At 41.2% G+C, this 19,084-nt stretch overlaps 1 protein-coding gene across 1 annotated transcript in view; it reads left to right on the top strand.

The window, feature by feature from the left end:
• ELOVL2 (ELOVL fatty acid elongase 2) overlaps positions 1 to 19,084 on the top strand; it is a 310,038-nt gene that overhangs the window by 163,225 nt on the left and 127,729 nt on the right. Inside the window, exon 3 of the mRNA XM_053714743.1 lies at positions 14,067 to 14,254. Coding sequence (XP_053570718.1) covers positions 14,067 to 14,254 — 188 coding nt within the window. The remainder of the gene's footprint in view (positions 1 to 14,066; positions 14,255 to 19,084) is intronic.

The following is a 19,084-nucleotide window of genomic DNA, read 5'->3' as shown; positions in this document are numbered from 1 at the left end:
CTGCATCCCACTGAGAGTGTAATCTCTTCTGCTGGCTGTGTATACTTAGGCTATTCAATAGCCTATACTCCAGTATTAATTTGTTCAGTGTAGGTGGCGATACCCAGGGGCGGAACTATCGGTAGTGCAGAAGTCGCACTTGCGACCGGGCCCGGCAGGTCCAACCCTCAAGGGGGCCCCAGGCAGCTTCAGGCACAACAAACTTTTTTATTTTCCACACTTTTTTTTTTTAAACAAACTTTTTATTTCTCCAACATAGGTGTGTCCGGTCCACGGCGTCATCCTTACTTGTGGGATATTCTCTTCCCCAACAGGAAATGGCAAAGAGCCCAGCAAAGCTGGTCACATGATCCCTCCTAGGCTCCGCCTACCCCAGTCATTCTCTTTGCCGTTGTACAGGCAACATCTCCACGGAGATGGCTTAGAGTTTTTTGACTGGGGGTAAGGGCCACGCCCTTCCTCAGGATAGGTCTTTCAAGGCTAAAAATAAACCAAATTTTTGTCCCTTTCGCAGAAACGGACCAGCCCCAAGTGCTACATCCTCTAAACAAGAGGGTAATACTTCTCAAACCAAGCCAGCCTGGAGGCCAATGCAAGGCTGGAACAAAGGTAAGCAGGCCAAGAAACCTGCCACTGCTACCAAGACAGCATGAGATGTTGGCCCCCGATCCGGGACCGGATCTGGTGGGGGGCAGACTTTCTCTCTTCGCTCAGGCTTGGGCAAGAGATGTTCTGGATCCTTGGGCGCTAGAAATAGTCTCCCAAGGTTATCTTCTGGAATTCAAGGAGCTTCCCCCAAGGGGGAGGTTCCACAGGTCTCAATTGTCTTCAGACCACATAAAAAGACAGGCATTCTTACATTGTGTAGAAGACCTGTTAAAAATGGGAGTGATTCATCCTGTTCCATTAGGAGAACAAGGGATGGGATTCTACTCCAATCTGTTCATTGTTCCCAAAAAAGAGGGAACATTCAGGCCAATTTTGGATCTTAAGATCCTAAACAAATTTCTCAAGGTCCCATCGTTCAAGATGGAAACCATTCGGACAATTCTTCCTACCATCCAGGAAGGTCAATTCATGACCACGGTGGATTTAAAGGATGCGTACCTCCATATTCCTATCCACAAGGAACATCATCAGTTCCTAAGGTTCGCTTTTCTGGACAAGCATTACCAGTTTGTGGCACTTCCATTCGGATTAGCCACTGCTCCAAGAATTTTCACAAAGGTACTAGGGTCCCTTCTAGCGGTGCTACGACCAAGGGGCATTGCAGTAGTACCTTACTTGGACGACATACTGATTCAAGCGTCGTCCCTACCACAAGCAAAGGCTCATACGGACATTGTCCTGGCCTTTCTCAGATCTCACGGGTGGAAAGTGAACGTAGAAAAAAGTTCTCTATCTCCGTCAACAAGAGTTCCCTTCTTGGGAACAATAATAGACTCCTTAGAAATGAGGAATTTTCTGACAGAGGCCAGAAAATCAAAACTTCTAAGCTCTTGTCAAGTACTTCATTCTGTTCTTCTTCCTTCCATAGCACAGTGCATGGAAGTAATAGGTTTGATGGTCGCGGCAATGGACATAGTTCCTTTTGCGCGAATTCATCTGAGACCATTACAACTGTGCATGCTCAGTCAGTGGAATGGGGATTATACAGACTTGTCTCCGACGATACAAGTAGATCAGAGGACCAGAGATTCACTCCGTTGGTGGCTAACCCTGGACAACCTGTCACAGGGGATGAGCTTCCGCAGACCAGAGTGGGTCATTGTCACGACCGACGCCAGTCTGGTAGGCTGGGGCGCGGTCTGGGAACCCCTGAAAGCTCAGGGTCTTTGGTCTCGGGAAGAATCTCTTCTCCCGATAAACATTCTGGAACTGAGAGCGATATTCAATGCTCTCAAGGCTTGGCCTCAGCTAGCAAAGGCCAAATTCGTACGGTTTCAATCAGACAACATGACGACTGTTGCGTATATCAACCATCAGGGGGGAACAAGGAGTTCCCTGGCGATGGAAGAAGTGACCAAAATCATTCAATGGGCGGAGACTCACTCCTGCCACTTGTCTGCAATCCACATCCCAGGCGTGGAAAATTGGGAAGCGGATTTTCTGAGTCGTCAGACATTTCATCCGGGGGAGTGGGAACTCCATCCGGAAATCTTTGCCCAAATAACTCAATTGTGGGGAATTCCAGACATGGATCTGATGGCCTCTCGTCAGAACTTCAAGGTTCCTCGCTATGGGTCCAGATCCAGGGATCCCAAGGCGACTCTAGTAGATGCACTAGTAGCACCTTGGATCTTCAACCTAGCTTATGTATTCCCACAGTTTCCTCTCATCCCCAGGCTGGTAGCCAGGATCAATCAGGAGAGGGCATCGGTGATCTTGATAGCTCCTGCGTGGCCATGCAGGACTTGGTATGCAGACCTGGTGAATATGTCATCGGCTCCACCATGGAAGCTACCTTTGAGACAGGACCTTCTTGTTCAAGGTCCGTTCGAACATCCGAATCTGGTTTCACTCCAACTGACTGCTTGGAGATTGAACGCTTGATTTTATCAAAGCGAGGGTTCTCAGATTCTGTCATTGATACTCTTGTTCAGGCCAGAAAGCCTGTAACTAGAAAAATCTACCATAAGATATGGAAAAAATATATCTGTTGGTGTGAATCTAAAGGATTACCATGGAACAAGATAAAAATTCCTAAGATTCTATCCTTTCTTCAAGAAGGTTTGGAGAAAGGATTATCTGCAAGTTCTTTGAAGGGACAGATTTCTGCTTTATCTGTTTTACTTCACAAAAAGCTGGCGGCTGTGCCAGATGTTCAGGCTTTTGTTCAGGCTCTGGTTAGAATCAAGCCTGTTTGCAAACCTTTGACTCCTCCTTGGAGTCTCAATTTAGTTCTTTCAGTTCTTCAGGGGGTTCCGTTTGAGCCCCTACATTCCGTTGATATCAAGTTATTATCTTGGAAAGTTTTGTTTTTGATTGCAATTTCTTCTGCTAGAAGAGTTTCAGAGTTATCTGCTCTGCAGTGTTCTCCTCCTTATCTGGTGTTCCATGCAGATAAGGTGGTTTTGCGTACTAAACCTGGTTTTCTTCCGAAAGTTGTTTCTAACAAAAACATTAACCAGGAGATAGTCGTGCCTTCTTTGTGTCCGAATCCAGTTTCAAAGAAGGAACGTTTGTTGCACAATTTGGATGTAGTGCGTGCTCTAAAATTCTATTTAGATGCTACAAAGGATTTCAGACAAACATCTTCCTTGTTTGTTGTTTATTCTGGTAAAAGGAGAGGTCAAAAAGCAACTTCTACCTCTCTATCTTTTTGGCTTAAAAGCATCATCAGATTGGCTTATGAGACTGCCGGACGGCAGCCTCCTGAAAGAATCACAGCTCATTCCACTAGGGCCGTGGCTTCCACATGGGCCTTTAAGAACGAGGCTTCTGTTGATCAGATATGTAAGGCAGCGACTTGGTCTTCACTGCACACTTTTACCAAATTTTACAAATTTGATACTTTTGCTTCTTCTGAGGCTATTTTTGGGAGAAAGGTTTTGCAAACCGTGGTGCCTTCCATCTAGGTGACCTGATTTGCTCCCTCCCATCATCCGTGTCCTAAAGCTTTGGTATTGGTTCCCACAAGTAAGGATGACGCCGTGGACCGGACACACCTATGTTGGAGAAAACAGAATTTATGTTTACCTGATAAATTACTTTCTCCAACGGTGTGTCCGGTCCACGGCCCGCCCTGGTTTTTTAATCAGGTCTGATGATTTATTTTCTTTAACTACAGTCACCACGGTATCATATGATTTCTCCTATGCAAATATTCCTCCTTTACGTCGGTCGAATGACTGGGGAAGGCGGAGCCTAGGAGGGATCATGTGACCAGCTTTGCTGGGCTCTTTGCCATTTCCTGTTGGGGAAGAGAATATCCCACAAGTAAGGATGACGCCGTGGACCGGACACACCGTTGGAGAAAGTAATTTATCAGGTAAACATAAATTCTGTTTTTCCATAGTTTTTAGCACCCGTCCCTAGCAGTTTTAAATCAGTAGTAGCAAATGTTTCAGAGCGTTGCCATGGTAACCCGCAGCAACGCTCTGAAACATTTGCTAGTGCTGAGCGGGAAAGAAGGAGGCAGGAGCTGGGCCCTGGCAAGAGTAGTAGACCTTCTTGTTGCCTGAGGCTGATTGCCTCAAGAAGTTGTCACTCAGCTGCTGCTGCTGTCAGTCAGTCAGTCTGAGACAGTGAGAGAAGCGATAAGAGGGCGGGGTCTGGCTGGGGAGGCTGACAGCATCGGAGGGGGAAGGGGAAGGACTTGTCCATAACAGAGTCAGTGCGGTAGCATTGCGCGGCTGACACGTGACTCATCGTGAGTGAATCAGAGGTCGCTTGGCTCATGGACCGGCCGGTGTTGTCTCTCAGGCTGTTGGAACCTGAGGAGGAGAGGAGTGAGTGAGTCCAGACTCCGACTTGGACCAGGGTCTGACTGCAGTGGCTGGTGTTGGTGATAGACAACTCAGACTAGTAAGTGAGACTGTGAGAGATTGGCACTAATTCGTGAGGGGGCACTGTCTGGCACACAGCACAGCTTAGTTCAGGGGCAAATTGTGGGGCAAACAAAGGGTAAGGGTTATTATAATGAATTAAATCAGTATCACTTCACACTCACAAATGTTTTAAAAAACAATGTGATCAGAAAACATTGTGCTGTTCAGAGGAGAGCAGCACAATGTTTTATGACCACATGCATCATTTTTAAAACTTTAGTTCTGCTGCTGCAAGCTGGCTGGGGCTGCATATGATTGATTCAATTGATATCATGAATGATATATATTTATTTTTATAGCTGCAAATGCAGACAGTTAGGTAAGGTTAGTTTTAGTTTTGTTTCATCATCACTCAAGAAGTAGTAGAGTTGCCTCATCAGGGCAGGCACTGGCACACAGCACAGCTTCAGGGGCCATTGGCAAACAAAGCATTATTTTATTATTAATAAATAATTAATATTGATGATTTAAATAACACTCACAAATATGTTTTAATAAACAATGTGATCAGAAAACATTGTGCTGTTCAGAGGAGAGCAGCACAATGTTTTCTGATCACATTGTTTTTAAAACATTAGTTCTGCTGCTGCTGCTGCATATGATTTTGATATCATTTCATAATATATCATATTTATTTTTATAGCAAATGCAGACAGGTTAGTTTCATCATGACTAAGTAGTAGACCACCAAATCACATAACTATTCAGAGGAGAGGCTAGCAAATCATTATCAGTAACTGACTGCTTTATTATAAATAAAATAAAAAAGAATATGGAATATATATATATATATATTGAACTTGTCCATTTCTTTAAAAAACACTTTTTTAAGCAAAACTAATTTACAACTTATATATATATATATTAAATACACTCATCGTAGTATTAAGGTGCAGAAAGCAGGGCTCTAAAACTCATCATGTCATGTATAATAATGTGTGTGGCCTTAGAACCCTGCTTCCTGCATCTTAATACTACCAAGCTAGCACACACATCTCCTGGGTGTAGGTTGAGAACATGATTGTTTCTCCAACATAGGTGTGTCCGGTCCACGGCGTCATCCTTACTTGTGGGATATTCTCTTCCCCAACAGGAAATGGCAAAGAGCCCAGCAAAGCTGGTCACATGATCCCTCCTAGGCTCCGCCTACCCCAGTCATTCTCTTTGCCGTTGCACAGGCAACATCTCCACGGAGATGGTTAAGAGTTTTTTGGTGTTTAAATGTAGTTTTTATCCTTCAATCAAGTGTTTGTTATTTTAAAATAGTGCTGGTATGTACTATTTACTCTGAAACAGAAAAGAGATGAAGATTTCTGTTTGTAAGAGGAAGATGATTTTAGCAAACGTTACTAAAATCGATTGCTGTTTCCACACAGGACTGTTGAGATGAAGTAACTTCAGTTGGGGGAAACAGTTGGCAGACTTTTCTGCTTGAGGTATGACTGGCCACATTTCTAACAAGACTATGTAATGCTGGAAGGCTGTCATTTCCCCTATGGGGACCGGTAAGCCATTTTCTTAGATTAAGTAAAAGAATAAAGGGCTTCATAAGGGCTTAAAAAACTGGTAGACATTTTTCTGGGCTAAAACGATTACTTTGCTAAGCATATTTTGCAGATTATAACTCTTTATAGTTATTATAATCTTGGGGATTGTTTTAAAAAAACGGCAGGCACTGTATTGGACACCTTTTTCAGATGGGGGCCTTTTCTAGTCATAGGCAGAGCCTCATTTTCGCGCCACTAATGCGCAGTTGTTTTTGGAGAGCAAGGCATGCAGATGCATGTGTGAGGAGCTAAGAACCACTGAAAAAGCTTATAGAAGGCGTCATTTGGTATCGTATTCCCCTCTGGGCTTGGTTGGGTCTCAGCAAAGCAGATACCTGGGACTGTATAGGGGTTAAATGTAAAAACGGCTCCGGTTCCGTTATTTTAAGGGTTAAAGCTTTCAAATTTGGTGTGCAATACTTTTAAGGCTTTAAGACACTGTGGTGAAATGTTGGTGAATTTTGAACAATTCCTTCATACTTTTTCACATATTCAGTAATAAAGTGTGTTCAGTTTAAAATTTAAAGTGACAGTAACGGTTTTATTTTAAAACGTTTTTTGTGCTTTGTTGACAAGTTTAAGCCTGTTTAACATGTCTGGACCATCAGATAAGCGATGTTCTATATGTATGAAAACCAAGGTTTCTCCCCATTTAAATTGATGTGATGATTGTGCCATAGTGTCCAAACAAAGTAGGGACAATGATGCCACAGATAATGATATTGCCCAAGATGATTCCTCAAATGAGGGGAGTAAGCATGATACTGCATCATCCCCTTCTGTGTCTACACCAGTTTTGCCCACACAAGAGGCCCCTAGTACATCTAGTGCGCCAATACTTATTACCATGCAACAATTAACGGCTGTAATGGATAATTCTATTGCAAACATTTTATCCAAAATGCCTACTTATCAGAGAAAGCGCGATTGCTCTGTTTTAAACACTGAAGAGCAAGAGGACGCTGATGATAACTGTTCTGACATACCCTCACACCAATCTGAAGGGGCCAGGAGGGAGGTTTTGTCTGAGGGAGAAATTTCAGATTCAGGAAAAATTTCTCAACAAGCTGAACCTGATGTTGTAACATTTAAATTTAAATTAGAACATCTCCGCGCACTGCTTAAGGAGGTATTATCTACTCTGGATGATTGTGACAATTTGGTCATTCCAGAGAAATTATGTAAGATGGACAAGTTCCTAGAGGTTCCGGTGCCCCCCGATGCTTTTCCTATACCCAAGCGGGTGGCGGACATAGTAAATAAGGAGTGGGAAAGGCCCGGCATACCTTTTGTTCCTCCCCCTATATTTAAAAAATTATTTCCTATAGTCGACCCCAGAAAGGACTTATGGCAGACAGTCCCCAAGGTCGAGGGGGCGGTTTCTACTCTAAACAAACGCACTACTATTCCTATAGAAGATAGTTGTGCTTTCAAAGATCCTATGGATAAAAAATTAGAGGGTTTGCTTAAAAAGATGTTTGTTCAGCAAGGTTACCTTCTACAACCAATTTCATGCATTGTTCCTGTCACTACGGCAGCGTGTTTCTGGTTCGAAGAACTAGAAAAGTCGCTCAATAAAGAATCTTCGTATGAGGAGGTTATGGACAGAGTTCATGCACTTAAATTGGCTAACTCTTTTATTTTAGATGCCGCTTTGCAATTAGCTAGATTAGCGGCGAAAAATTCAGGGTTTACTATCGTGGCGCGCAGAGCGCTTTGGCTAAAGTCTTGGTCAGCGGATGTGTCTTCCAAGACAAAATTGCTTAACATCCCTTTCAAGGGTAAAACACTGTTTGGTCCTGATTTGAAAGAGATTATTTCAGACATCACCGGGGGAAAGGGCCACGCCCTCCCTCAGGATAGGTCTTTTAAGGCTAAAAATAAGCCTAATTTTCGTCCCTTTCGCAGAAATGGACCAGCCTCTAATTCTACATCCTCTAAGCAAGAGGGTAATACTTCACAACCCAAACCAGCCTGGAGACCGATGCAAGGCTGGAACAAGGGTAAGCAGGCCAAGAAGCCTGCCACTGCTACCAAAACAGCATGAAGGGATGGCCCCCGATCCGGGACTGGATCTGGTGGGGGGCAGACTTTCTCTCTTTGCTCAGGCTTGGGCAAGAGATGTTCAGGATCCTTGGGCACTAGAAATAGTTTCTCAAGGTTATCTCCTAGAATTCAAGGAACTACCCCCAAGGGGAAGGTTCCACAGGTCTCAATTATCTTCAAACCAAATAAAAAGACAGGCATTCTTACATTGTGTAGAAGACCTGTTAAAGATGGGAGTAATTCATCCAGTTCCAATAGGAGAACAAGGGATGGGGTTTTACTCCAACCTGTTCATAGTTCCCAAAAAAGAGGGAACATTCAGACCAATTTTAGATCTCAAGATCCTAAACAAATTTCTCAGGGTTCCATCGTTCAAAATGGAAACCATTCGAACGATCCTTCCCACCATCCAGGAAGGTCAATTTATGACCACGGTGGATTTAAAGGATGCGTACCTACATATTCCTATCCACAAGGAACATCATCAGTTCCTAAGGTTCGCTTTTCTGGACAAGCATTACCAGTTTGTGGCACTTCCATTCGGATTAGCCACTGCTCCGAGAATTTTCACAAAGGTACTAGGGTCCCTTCTAGCGGTTCTAAGGCCAAGGGGCATTGCAGTAGTACCTTACTTGGACGACATCCTGATTCAAGCGTCGTCTCTGTCAAAAGCAAAGGCTCATACGGACATCGTCCTAGCCTTTCTCAGATCTCACGGATGGAAAGTGAACAAGGAAAAAAGTTCTCTGTCCCCGTCAACAAGAGTTCCCTTCTTGGGAACAATAATAGATTCCTTAGAAATGAGGATTTTTCTGACAGAGGTCAGAAAATCAAAAATTCTAAGCTCTTGTCAAGTACTTCATTCTGTTCTTCGTCCTTCCATAGCGCAGTGCATGGAAGTAATAGGATTGATGGTTGCAGCAATGGACATAGTTCCTTTTGCACAAATTCATCTAAGACCATTACAACTGTGCATGCTCAGACAGTGGAATGGGGATTATACAGACTTGTCTCCGACGATTCAAGTAGATCAAAAGACCAGAGATTCACTCCGTTGGTGGCTGATCCTGGACAACCTGTCACAGGGAATGAGCTTCCGCAGACCAGAGTGGGTCATTGTCACGACCGACGCCAGTCTGGTGGGCTGGGGCGCGGTCTGGGAACCCCTGAAAGCTCAGGGTCTATGGTCTCGGGAAGAATCTCTTCTCCCGATAAACATTCTGGAACTGAGAGCGATATTCAATGCTCTCAAAGCTTGGCCTCAACTAGCAAAGGCCAAATTCATAAGGTTTCAATCAGACAACATGACGACTGTTGCATATATCAACCATCAGGGGGGAACAAGAAGTTCCCTGGCGATGGAGGAAGTGACCAAGATAATTCAATGGGCGGAGGATCACTCCTGCCACTTGTCTGCAATCCACATCCCAGGAGTGGAATATTGGGAAGCGGATTTTCTGAGTCGTCAGACATTCCATCCGGGGGAGTGGGAACTCCATCCGGAAATCTTTGCCCAAATAACTCAATTATGGGGCATTCCAGACATGGATCTGATGGCCTCTCGTCAGAACTTCAAGGTTCCTTGCTACGGGTCCAGATCCAGGGATCCCAAGGCGACTCTAGTAGATGCACTAGTAGCACCTTGGACCTTCAACCTAGCTTATGTATTCCCACCGTTTCCTCTCATTCCCAGGCTAGTAGCCAGGATCAATCAGGAGAGGGCTTCGGTGATCTTGATAGCTCCTGCGTGGCCACGCAGGACTTGGTATGCAGACCTGGTGAATATGTCATCGGCTCCACCATGGAAGCTACCTTTGAGACAGGACCTTCTTGTTCAAGGTCCATTCGAACATCCGAATCTGGTTTCCCTCCAACTGACGGCTTGGAGATTGAACGCTTGATTTTATCAAAGCGTGGATTTTCAGATTCTGTAATAGATACTCTGATTCAGGCCAGAAAGCCTGTAACTAGAAAAATTTACCATAAAATATGGAAAAAATATATCTGTTGGTGTGAATCTAAAGGATTCCCATGGAACAAGATAAAAATTCCTAAGATTCTATCCTTTCTACAAGAAGGTTTGGAGAAAGGATTATCTGCAAGTTCTCTGAAGGGACAGATCTCTGCTTTATCTGTTTTACTTCACAAAAGGCTGGCAGCTGTGCCAGACGTTCAAGCGTTTGTTCAGGCTCTGGTTAGAATCAAGCCTGTTTACAGACCTTTGACTCCTCCCTGGAGTCTAAATCTAGTTCTTTCAGTTCTTCAAGGGGTTCCGTTTGAACCCTTACATTCCGTAGATATTAAGTTATTATCTTGGAAAGTTTTGTTTTTGGTTGCAATTTCTTCTGCTAGAAGAGTTTCAGAGTTATCTGCTCTGCAGTGTTCTCCGCCCTATCTGGTGTTCCATGCAGATAAGGTGGTTTTGCGTACTAAGCCTGGTTTTCTTCCGAAAGTTGTTTCCAACAAAAATATTAACCAGGAGATAGTTGTACCTTCTTTGTGTCCGAACCCAGTTTCAAAGAAGGAACGTTTGTTACACAATTTGGACGTAGTCCGTGCTCTAAAATTCTATTTAGAGGCTACTAAAGATTTCAGACAAACATCTTCTTTGTTTGTTGTTTATTCTGGTAAAAGGAGAGGTCAAAAAGCAACTTCTACCTCTCTTTCTTTTTGGCTTAAAAGCATTATCCGATTGGCTTATGAGACTGCCGGACGGCAGCCTCCTGAAAGAATCACAGCTCACTCCACTAGGGCTGTGGCTTCCACATGGGCCTTCAAGAACGAGGCTTCTGTTGACCAGATATGTAAGGCAGCGACTTGGTCTTCACTGCACACTTTTGCCAAATTTTACAAATTTGATACTTTTGCTTCTTCGGAGGCTATTTTTGGGAGAAAGGTTTTGCCAGCCGTGGTGCCTTCCATTTAGGTGACCTGATTTGCTTCCTCCCTTCATCCGTGTCCTAAAGCTTTGGTATTGGTTCCCACAAGTAAGGATGACGCCGTGGACCGGACACACCTATGTTGGAGAAAACAGAATTTATGCTTACCTGATAAATTACTTTCTCCAACGGTGTGTCCGGTCCACGGCCCGCCCTGGTTTTTTTAATCAGGTCTGATGAATTATTTTCTCTAACTACAGTCACCACGGTATCATATGGTTTCTCCTATGCATATTTCCTCCTGTACGTCGGTCGAATGACTGGGGTAGGCGGAGCCTAGGAGGGATCATGTGACCAGCTTTGCTGGGCTCTTTGCCATTTCCTGTTGGGGAAGAGAATATCCCACAAGTAAGGATGACGCCGTGGACCGGACACACCGTTGGAGAAAGTAATTTATCAGGTAAGCATAAATTCTGTTTTATTACAAAAGTGCTGATCTACTGACTATTAATGCTTGCTGTAACTCTTAAACCATAAGTTCCCTAAAATTTAGACTATGCATGTTGACACCAGATAAATTGATGTGTGTGTGTGTGGCAATACATTATGTTGTGTTTACTGAATGTAATATTACAGTGGATAGGATATCAGAGGAGTTGTATAAAGAAGCTATTCTGCTGCAGACAACCTTTGAGCTTAGCCTTGTTATCACATGTTTATAGAAGCAGGAGCCTGCTGGAGAATACTCTTATGATTTATATCTCAATGGGGATATACACAATTCCATTTTTGCATGAAATGACTTTAAGAAGGGCATGTTTGCGTCTCTAATTGGAAAAGGGTTTAATGAGAATCACTTTCATTGAAGAAAGGATGTTTGAATGTTATTATCTTGAATTACTTCTATTAAATGATTTTGATTCTGCTCTATAAAGGCCAGCATTGGTGTGACATAGTCAAATGTGACTTTTTTCCTTTGATATTCTTTGTTGAAAGCTAAACCTAGATAGGCTCATATGCTAATGTCTAAGCCCTTGAAGGCCACCTCTTATCTTAAAGTATTTGAAAGTATTTACAGCTAGAGTGTGTTGGTTCATGTGTGCCATATACATAGCATTGTGCTCACTCCAGTGGAGTTATTTATAAGTCAGCACTAATTGGCTAAAATGCAAGCCTGTCAAAATAACTGAAATAAAGGGGCAGTCTGCAGAGGCTTAGATACAATGTAATCACAGAGGTAAAAAGTATATTAATATAACCATTTTGGTTATGCAAAACTGGGGAATGGGTAATAAAGGGATTATCTATCTTTAAAAAAAAAAAAAATTCAAGTAGACTTTCCATTTAAAGGGCTTTTATAGTGCTAAAATTACATTCTCTAATTTGTTATTTTATCACCACGGAATCTGCAAAGCTATGTGCTTAACCTCCGCAAAGGGGTTAAACACATAGTTAAAGTACCACTTGGGACCTGCAGAGCAACACACATAGGTTTACATTGTCACTAGTGATAAAATAAAATGTTTTTAAGGAATTGGAGCATGTCATTTTATTACTTATGATGGTCCTTAAGACCTTTTCCACACAAAAATATGTTTAACTAAAATATTGAACTGCTGCTCGTTCATATACATAATATATGGGGGGGGGGGGGCCTTCATAGATTCTTGCACCGGGGCCCTGAGGTTTCTAGTTACGCCTCTGGCAATACCACAGGCTAAATCAGCTATTTCAAATGCTGAAATAGGAGTAAAGGAGCTACTTGTAACCAATTTAATACACTCTAGAAGGTTAAAAGGATCATTGGGAATAATTTAAAGGGGAGACATTTTTTGGGTGAACTGTCCCGTTTAATCATTTGTCATTCTAGCTAATGTCTTTCCATTTTGGAGACATTTAACCTTTGTTAGGTGGTTACTTTGTTAGTCCCCCATTTGATATATATTTTGGTTGGGATAGTTTTCAGACTTCCACTTTATCACCCCAAAATGTGTTTTATTCCTGGGATAGACATTTTGAGATTATTGCCCTTTTATTTTGTTATAATCTTTGGTAGTGAGACTTTGTCTTTTGGCTTGGAGCCCTTATAAAAATGACTAGTGACGACTAAAAACTGGATTAACTTTTTTTTTAACCTGAATGGAAGACAAGAGCATTGATTTAGCTCAGGGAGAAGTGTTACCATCTCAATTGATTGCTTATTCCAGAAGAGCTATGGTTTCATCTGTGGCTAGGTACAACCAGGCATCTGCAGAACAGTTGTACATGACGTTTTCTATTCCTTGCATACTTGTGTAATAGTGATATATTAATCCCCACACAGACACATTTTTTATGTGTGTTTTTGGGTTGTAGTTGTTTAGTCTAATGTGCTCAAAAATCATATAAACTTTGAGGTGAGATTTTTGTTTAGTACGCTTGCATGATAACCGCACCAATAAATAAAAAAAAAATCAAAGCTTTGCAATCTTGGTGAGTGGGCTGAATAGGGGGGCCTTCCTTAGATGTGTCTGACATATTCTCACAGGTCTTGCAGACCTCATTGTTTTAACTTTTAAACAAGAACACAAGTTTCCCTTTTAGAAGATACATAATGTACTAAATGTACTGACAGAAAAAGAAACTAGAAGTGTATGCAAAAGCCGTAAAGTAAGACAGCGCAATTTGTGAGATACTTCATTACAGAGAGCCCCCTTGCCTTCTGTGGGAGGCAGCTAGACTTCCAGGTTCAGCCGCAAATTTTCGAAACATGAAATAAAATTAGACTGACATTTAGATTTGTTTACAATGTCTGTACAGTCTAAATTCATCTCCCTTAGCAATAACACAGCAATTCCAATTTTACAAAATGGTGCTTAACAATACTTATCACATTAAAATAAATTGTTGCGTTTACATATTAATTGCTTGTTTCCAATTATATTGTGCTTATTCACACCAGATGAATGTTGTAAATGGTAAGAAACCCACATGATTTACAACAAATTAATTTTCCAGTGATGCAGTAATTTCACATTTTCATCTCATTTCCTTTTCCTTTACAGATCCAAGGGTTAAAGGATGGTTAATGCTGGATTCATACCTACCAACACTTACTCTGACTATACTGTATTTTCTTTCCATATGGTTGGGCATTAAATACATGAAGAACAGGCCTGCATTTTCTCTCAGGGGTCATCTTATTGTTTACAATCTCACTGTAACATTACTCTCTTTCTACATGTTAATAGAGGTAAGCTTCAAAACTCAGTTTCATTTTTTTATTGGTTTTTTTAATCATTTTCATAGTCTTTTTATTAAGATTTCAAAGCAAAAGTAAAATACAAGGTGATGTGCTCAAACACCTGAAGAAAATGCACTAATCAAGGTTATCATATACATCCTGCAAACTACGATACAACTAAAGGGTGCAATACCCTTGAAAAACATAATTTATGTAAGAACTTACCTGATAAATTAATTTCTTTCATATTGGCAAGAGTCCATGAGCTAGTGACATATGGGATATACAATCCTACCAGGAGGGGCAAAGTTTCCCAAACCTCACAATGCCTATAAATACACCCCTCACCACACCCACAATTCAGTTTAACAAATAGCCAAGCAGTGGGGTGATAAAGAAAGGAGTAGAAAGCATCAACAAAGGAAATTTGGAAATACTTTGGAAAGTGCTTTATACAAAAAATCATAACCACCATAAAAAGGGTGGGCCTCATGGACTTTTGCCAATATGAAAGAAATTAATTTATCAGGTAAGTTCTTACATAAATTATGTTTTCTTTCATGTAATTGGCAAGAGTCCATGAGCTAGTGACATATGGGATATCAATACCCAAGATGTGGATCTCCACTCAAGAGTCACTAGAGAGGGAGGGAATAAAATAAAAACAGCCATAATCTGCTCAAAAAAATTAATCCACAACCCAAAAATATAAGTTTATTTCATTTGAAAGAAAAAAACTTAAATCAAAAGCAGAAGAATCAAACTGAAACAGCTGCCTGAAGAACTTTTCTACCAAAAACTGCTTCCGAAGAAGCAAATACATCAAAACGGTAGAATTTAGTAAATGAATGCAAAGAGGACCAAGTTGCAACTCTGATCAACTGAAGCTTCATTCTTAAAAGCCCACGAAGTGGAGACTGATCTAGTAGAATGAGCTGTAATTCTCTGAGGCGGGGCCTGACCCGACTCAAAATAAACTTGATGAATCAAAAGTTTCAACCAAGAAGCCAAGGAAATAGCTTATTTTAACTAACTCAAAGCTCTTACCACATCCAAAGAATGTAAGGAACTTTCCAAAGAATTCTTAGGATTAGGACACAAGGAAGGTACAACAATTTCTCTACTAATGTTGTTAGAATTTACAACCTTAGGAAAAAATTAAAAAGAAGTCCGCAAAACTGCCTTATCCTGATGAAAAAAATCAGAAAAGGAGACTCACAAGAAAGAGCAGATAACTCAGAAACTCTTCTAGCAGAAGAGATGGCCAAAAGGAACAACACTTTCCAAGAAAGTAGTTTAATGTCCAAAAAATGCATAGGTTCAAATGGAAGAACCTGTAAAGCCGTCAGAACCAAATTAAGACTCCAAGGAGGAGAAATTGATTAAATAACAGGCTTGATAAGAACTAAAGCCTGTACAAAACAGTGTATATCAGGAAGTATAGCAATCTTTCTGTGAAACAAAACAGAAAGAGCAGAGATTTGTCCTTTCAAGGAACTTGCAGACAAACCCTTATCCAAACCGTCCTGAAGAAACTGTAACATTTATGAGAACACCATGAAATGTAAGTCTTCCAAACTCTATAATAAATCTTTCTAGAGACAGATTTATGAGCTTGTAACATAGTATTAATCACCGAGTCAGAGAAACCTCTATGACTTAGTACTAAGCGTTCAATTTCCATACCTTCAAATTTAATGATTTGAGATCCTGATGGAAAAACGGACCTTGAGATAGTAGGTCTGGCCGAACGGAAGTGGCCAAAGTGGGCAACTGGACATCCAAACCAGATCCACATACCAAAACCTGTGTGGCCATGCTGGAGCCACCAGCAACACAAATGATTGTTCCATGATGATTTTGGAGATCACTCTTGGAAGGAGAACTAGAGGCGGGAAAATGTAATCAGGATGATAACACCAAGGAAGTGTCAGCGCATCCCCTGTTTCCGCCTGAACATCCCTGGACCTGGACAGGTATCTGGGAAGTTTCTTGTTTAGATGAGAGGCCATGACATCTGTCTCTGGAAGACCCCACAACTGAACAAACTAAGAAAACACATCTGGATGGAGAGACCACTCCTTGGAATGTAAACTCTGGCGGCTGAGATAATCCGCCTCCCAATTGTCTACACCTGGGATAAGCACCGCAGAGATTAGACAAGAGCTGGATTCCGCCCAAACAAGTATCCGAGATACTTTATTCATAGATTGGGGACTGTGAGTCCCACCCTGATGATTGACATATGCCACTGTTGTGATATTGTCTGTCTGAAAACAAATGAACAGTTCTCTCTTTAGCAGAAGCCAAAACTGAAGAGCTCTGAGAATTGCAAGAAGTTCTAAAATATTTATTGGTAATCTCGCCTCTTGAGATTTCCAAACCCCTTGTGCTGTCAGAGATCCCCAAACAGCTCCCCAACCTGAAAGACTTGCATCTGTTGTGATCACAGTCCAGGTTGGCCGAACAAAAGAAGCCCCTTGAACTAAACGATGGTGATCTATCCACCATGTCAGAGAGTGTCGTACATTGACTCAGCATACAAAGCTGTAGAGGTCTCATGTGAAAACGAGCAAAGGGGATCACGTCCGATGCTGCAGTCATGAGACCTAAAACTTCCATGCACATAGCCACTGAAGGGAATGACTGAGACTGAAGGTGCCGACATGCTGCAACCAATTTAAAACGTCTCTTGTCTGTTAGAGACAGAGTCATGGACACTGAATCTATCTGGAAGCCTAAAAAGGTGACCCCTGTCTGAGGAATCAAGAAACTTTTGGTAAATTGATCCTCCAATCTAATTTAAAAACTTATAGGTGCGCAACCCAAAAAAAGGGGTGCTAAAGTTAATAGTGTGAAAAGGGGAAAGGACTATACTACAGATGGTGTCAAAAATTCATTAGATCACCATGTGCACCTTGAATTATATAACCATACAATATAAAATATGTTTTAAGTACTAAATTTAAGTCTTAGACTCAGGGAAAAAGGAGCTTGACAAAGACTTTGAAACGCGTTGCTCAGTGATTGTGCACTATTTTGTTATTTCGTCTTACATACTGATCCTGTAACTAAGGGCTGTTAGCAGCCTGTTTTCCACCAACACAGGTGTTTTTTTCCGTTTGGCGGCTTTTTTCCGGATTTCTCTGAAGTCTTGCCTGTGAGGCGGTCAGCGTCTGAGCTCCGAGGTGATCCGTGGAGTGTAAAGGACAGATTGGGACCCCTGGCAGAAAGGAGATCCGGATGCGGCGCAGACCTTCGGTTACTAATGTATAAGTACCGATGTGCTTTTGCTTTGTGAAGCATTTGATATCTACCTAAGCGGACGCTTATGTTTTCTACCTAGATGCCCTACATCTCCCAAGATTCGCTCACCCTCTGGGAGGTTTGAATGCCTATCAGTCTACATCTACCTTGCTGACAAATCTGGGGGACGTTTTGGAGAAATACGCTTGAGTAAAAAAAAAAGGAGTATCAACCTCTGCCTAAGAAAGAATTTTTAACCACTTTATTTTTATTTGTATCTATTTTTGTTATTAATATACACTGTATCTTTTTTGTCATTATATGTTTTTCTTGTTTCTAAATGTTTGAACACATTTGGAATTTGTGATAAAGCTTTGGTATTAGTCAAGACCGGTCAATATTAAAGTAGGTTAGATTAGTGTGTTTATATATATATATATATATATATATATATATATATATATATATATATATATATGTATTTGTTTTTTAATTGAATCTAATTAAATGTATTTTAATAGAAATTAATTGCTTTTGAATCTCCTATTTTGGCCTCTTTTAGAATCAATTCTATACCAATTTTTAATATTCCAATAAATTTAGTCTAATCCATTTTTGAGCCTTTTTTCCCTGAGTCTAAGACCTAAATTTAGTACTTAAAACATATTTTATATTGTATGGTTATATAATTCAAGGTGCACATGGTGATCTAATGAATTTTTTACACCATCTGTAGTATAGTCCTTTCTCCTTTTCACACTATTAACTTTAGCACCCCTTTTTTGGGTTGCGCACCTATAAGTTATAAAATTAGATTTCTGTATTTTGTGGGGAGTTTTGGGGAATCTCCCTGTGTTATAGGTGTTTGTTTCTAGTTATTTTGCGTTTGTCTCACTATTTCTTTTCTTAAATTGATCCTTTAACCATGTTTCCAAAGAAACAACACTAGTTGATTTGTGTGAGATTCTGCAGTACGCAAAGACTGAGCTAGTACCAAGATATCGTCCAAATAAGGAAACACCGCAATACCCTGTTCTCTGATTACAGATAGTAGGGCACCCAGAACCTTTGAAAAGAATCTTGGAGCTCTTGCTAGGCCAAATGGAAGAGCAACAAATTGGTAATGCTTGTTTAGAAAAGAGAATCTCAGAAACTGATAATGTTCTGGATGAATCGGAATATGAAGGTATGCATCCTGCAAGTCTATTGTCGACATATAATATGATTGCTGAAAAAAAAGGCAGAATAGTCCTTATAGTCACCATCTTGAAAGTTGGTACATACCGATTCAAATTTTTCAGATCCAGAACTGGTCTGAATAAATTTTCCTTCTTTGGTACAATGAATAGATTTGAATAAAACCCCAAACCTTGTTCCTGAGGAGGAACTGGCATGATTACCTCTGAAGATTCAAGGTCTGAAACACACTTCAGGAAAGCCTGAGCTTTTTCTGGATTTACTGGGATACATGAGAGAAAAAATCTTCTCACAGGAGGTCTTACTCTGAATCCTATTCGATACCCTTGAGAGACAATGCTCTGAATCCATTGATTTTGGACAGATTTCTCTTGTTAAGTGTATCCAGTCCACGGA

The sequence above is a fragment of the Bombina bombina genome, chromosome 5 (genome assembly GCF_027579735.1).
Source record: "Bombina bombina isolate aBomBom1 chromosome 5, aBomBom1.pri, whole genome shotgun sequence".
NCBI classification, from domain to species: Eukaryota; Metazoa; Chordata; class Amphibia; order Anura; family Bombinatoridae; genus Bombina; species Bombina bombina.
This window is presented reverse-complemented; position numbering and strand designations above follow the sequence as displayed.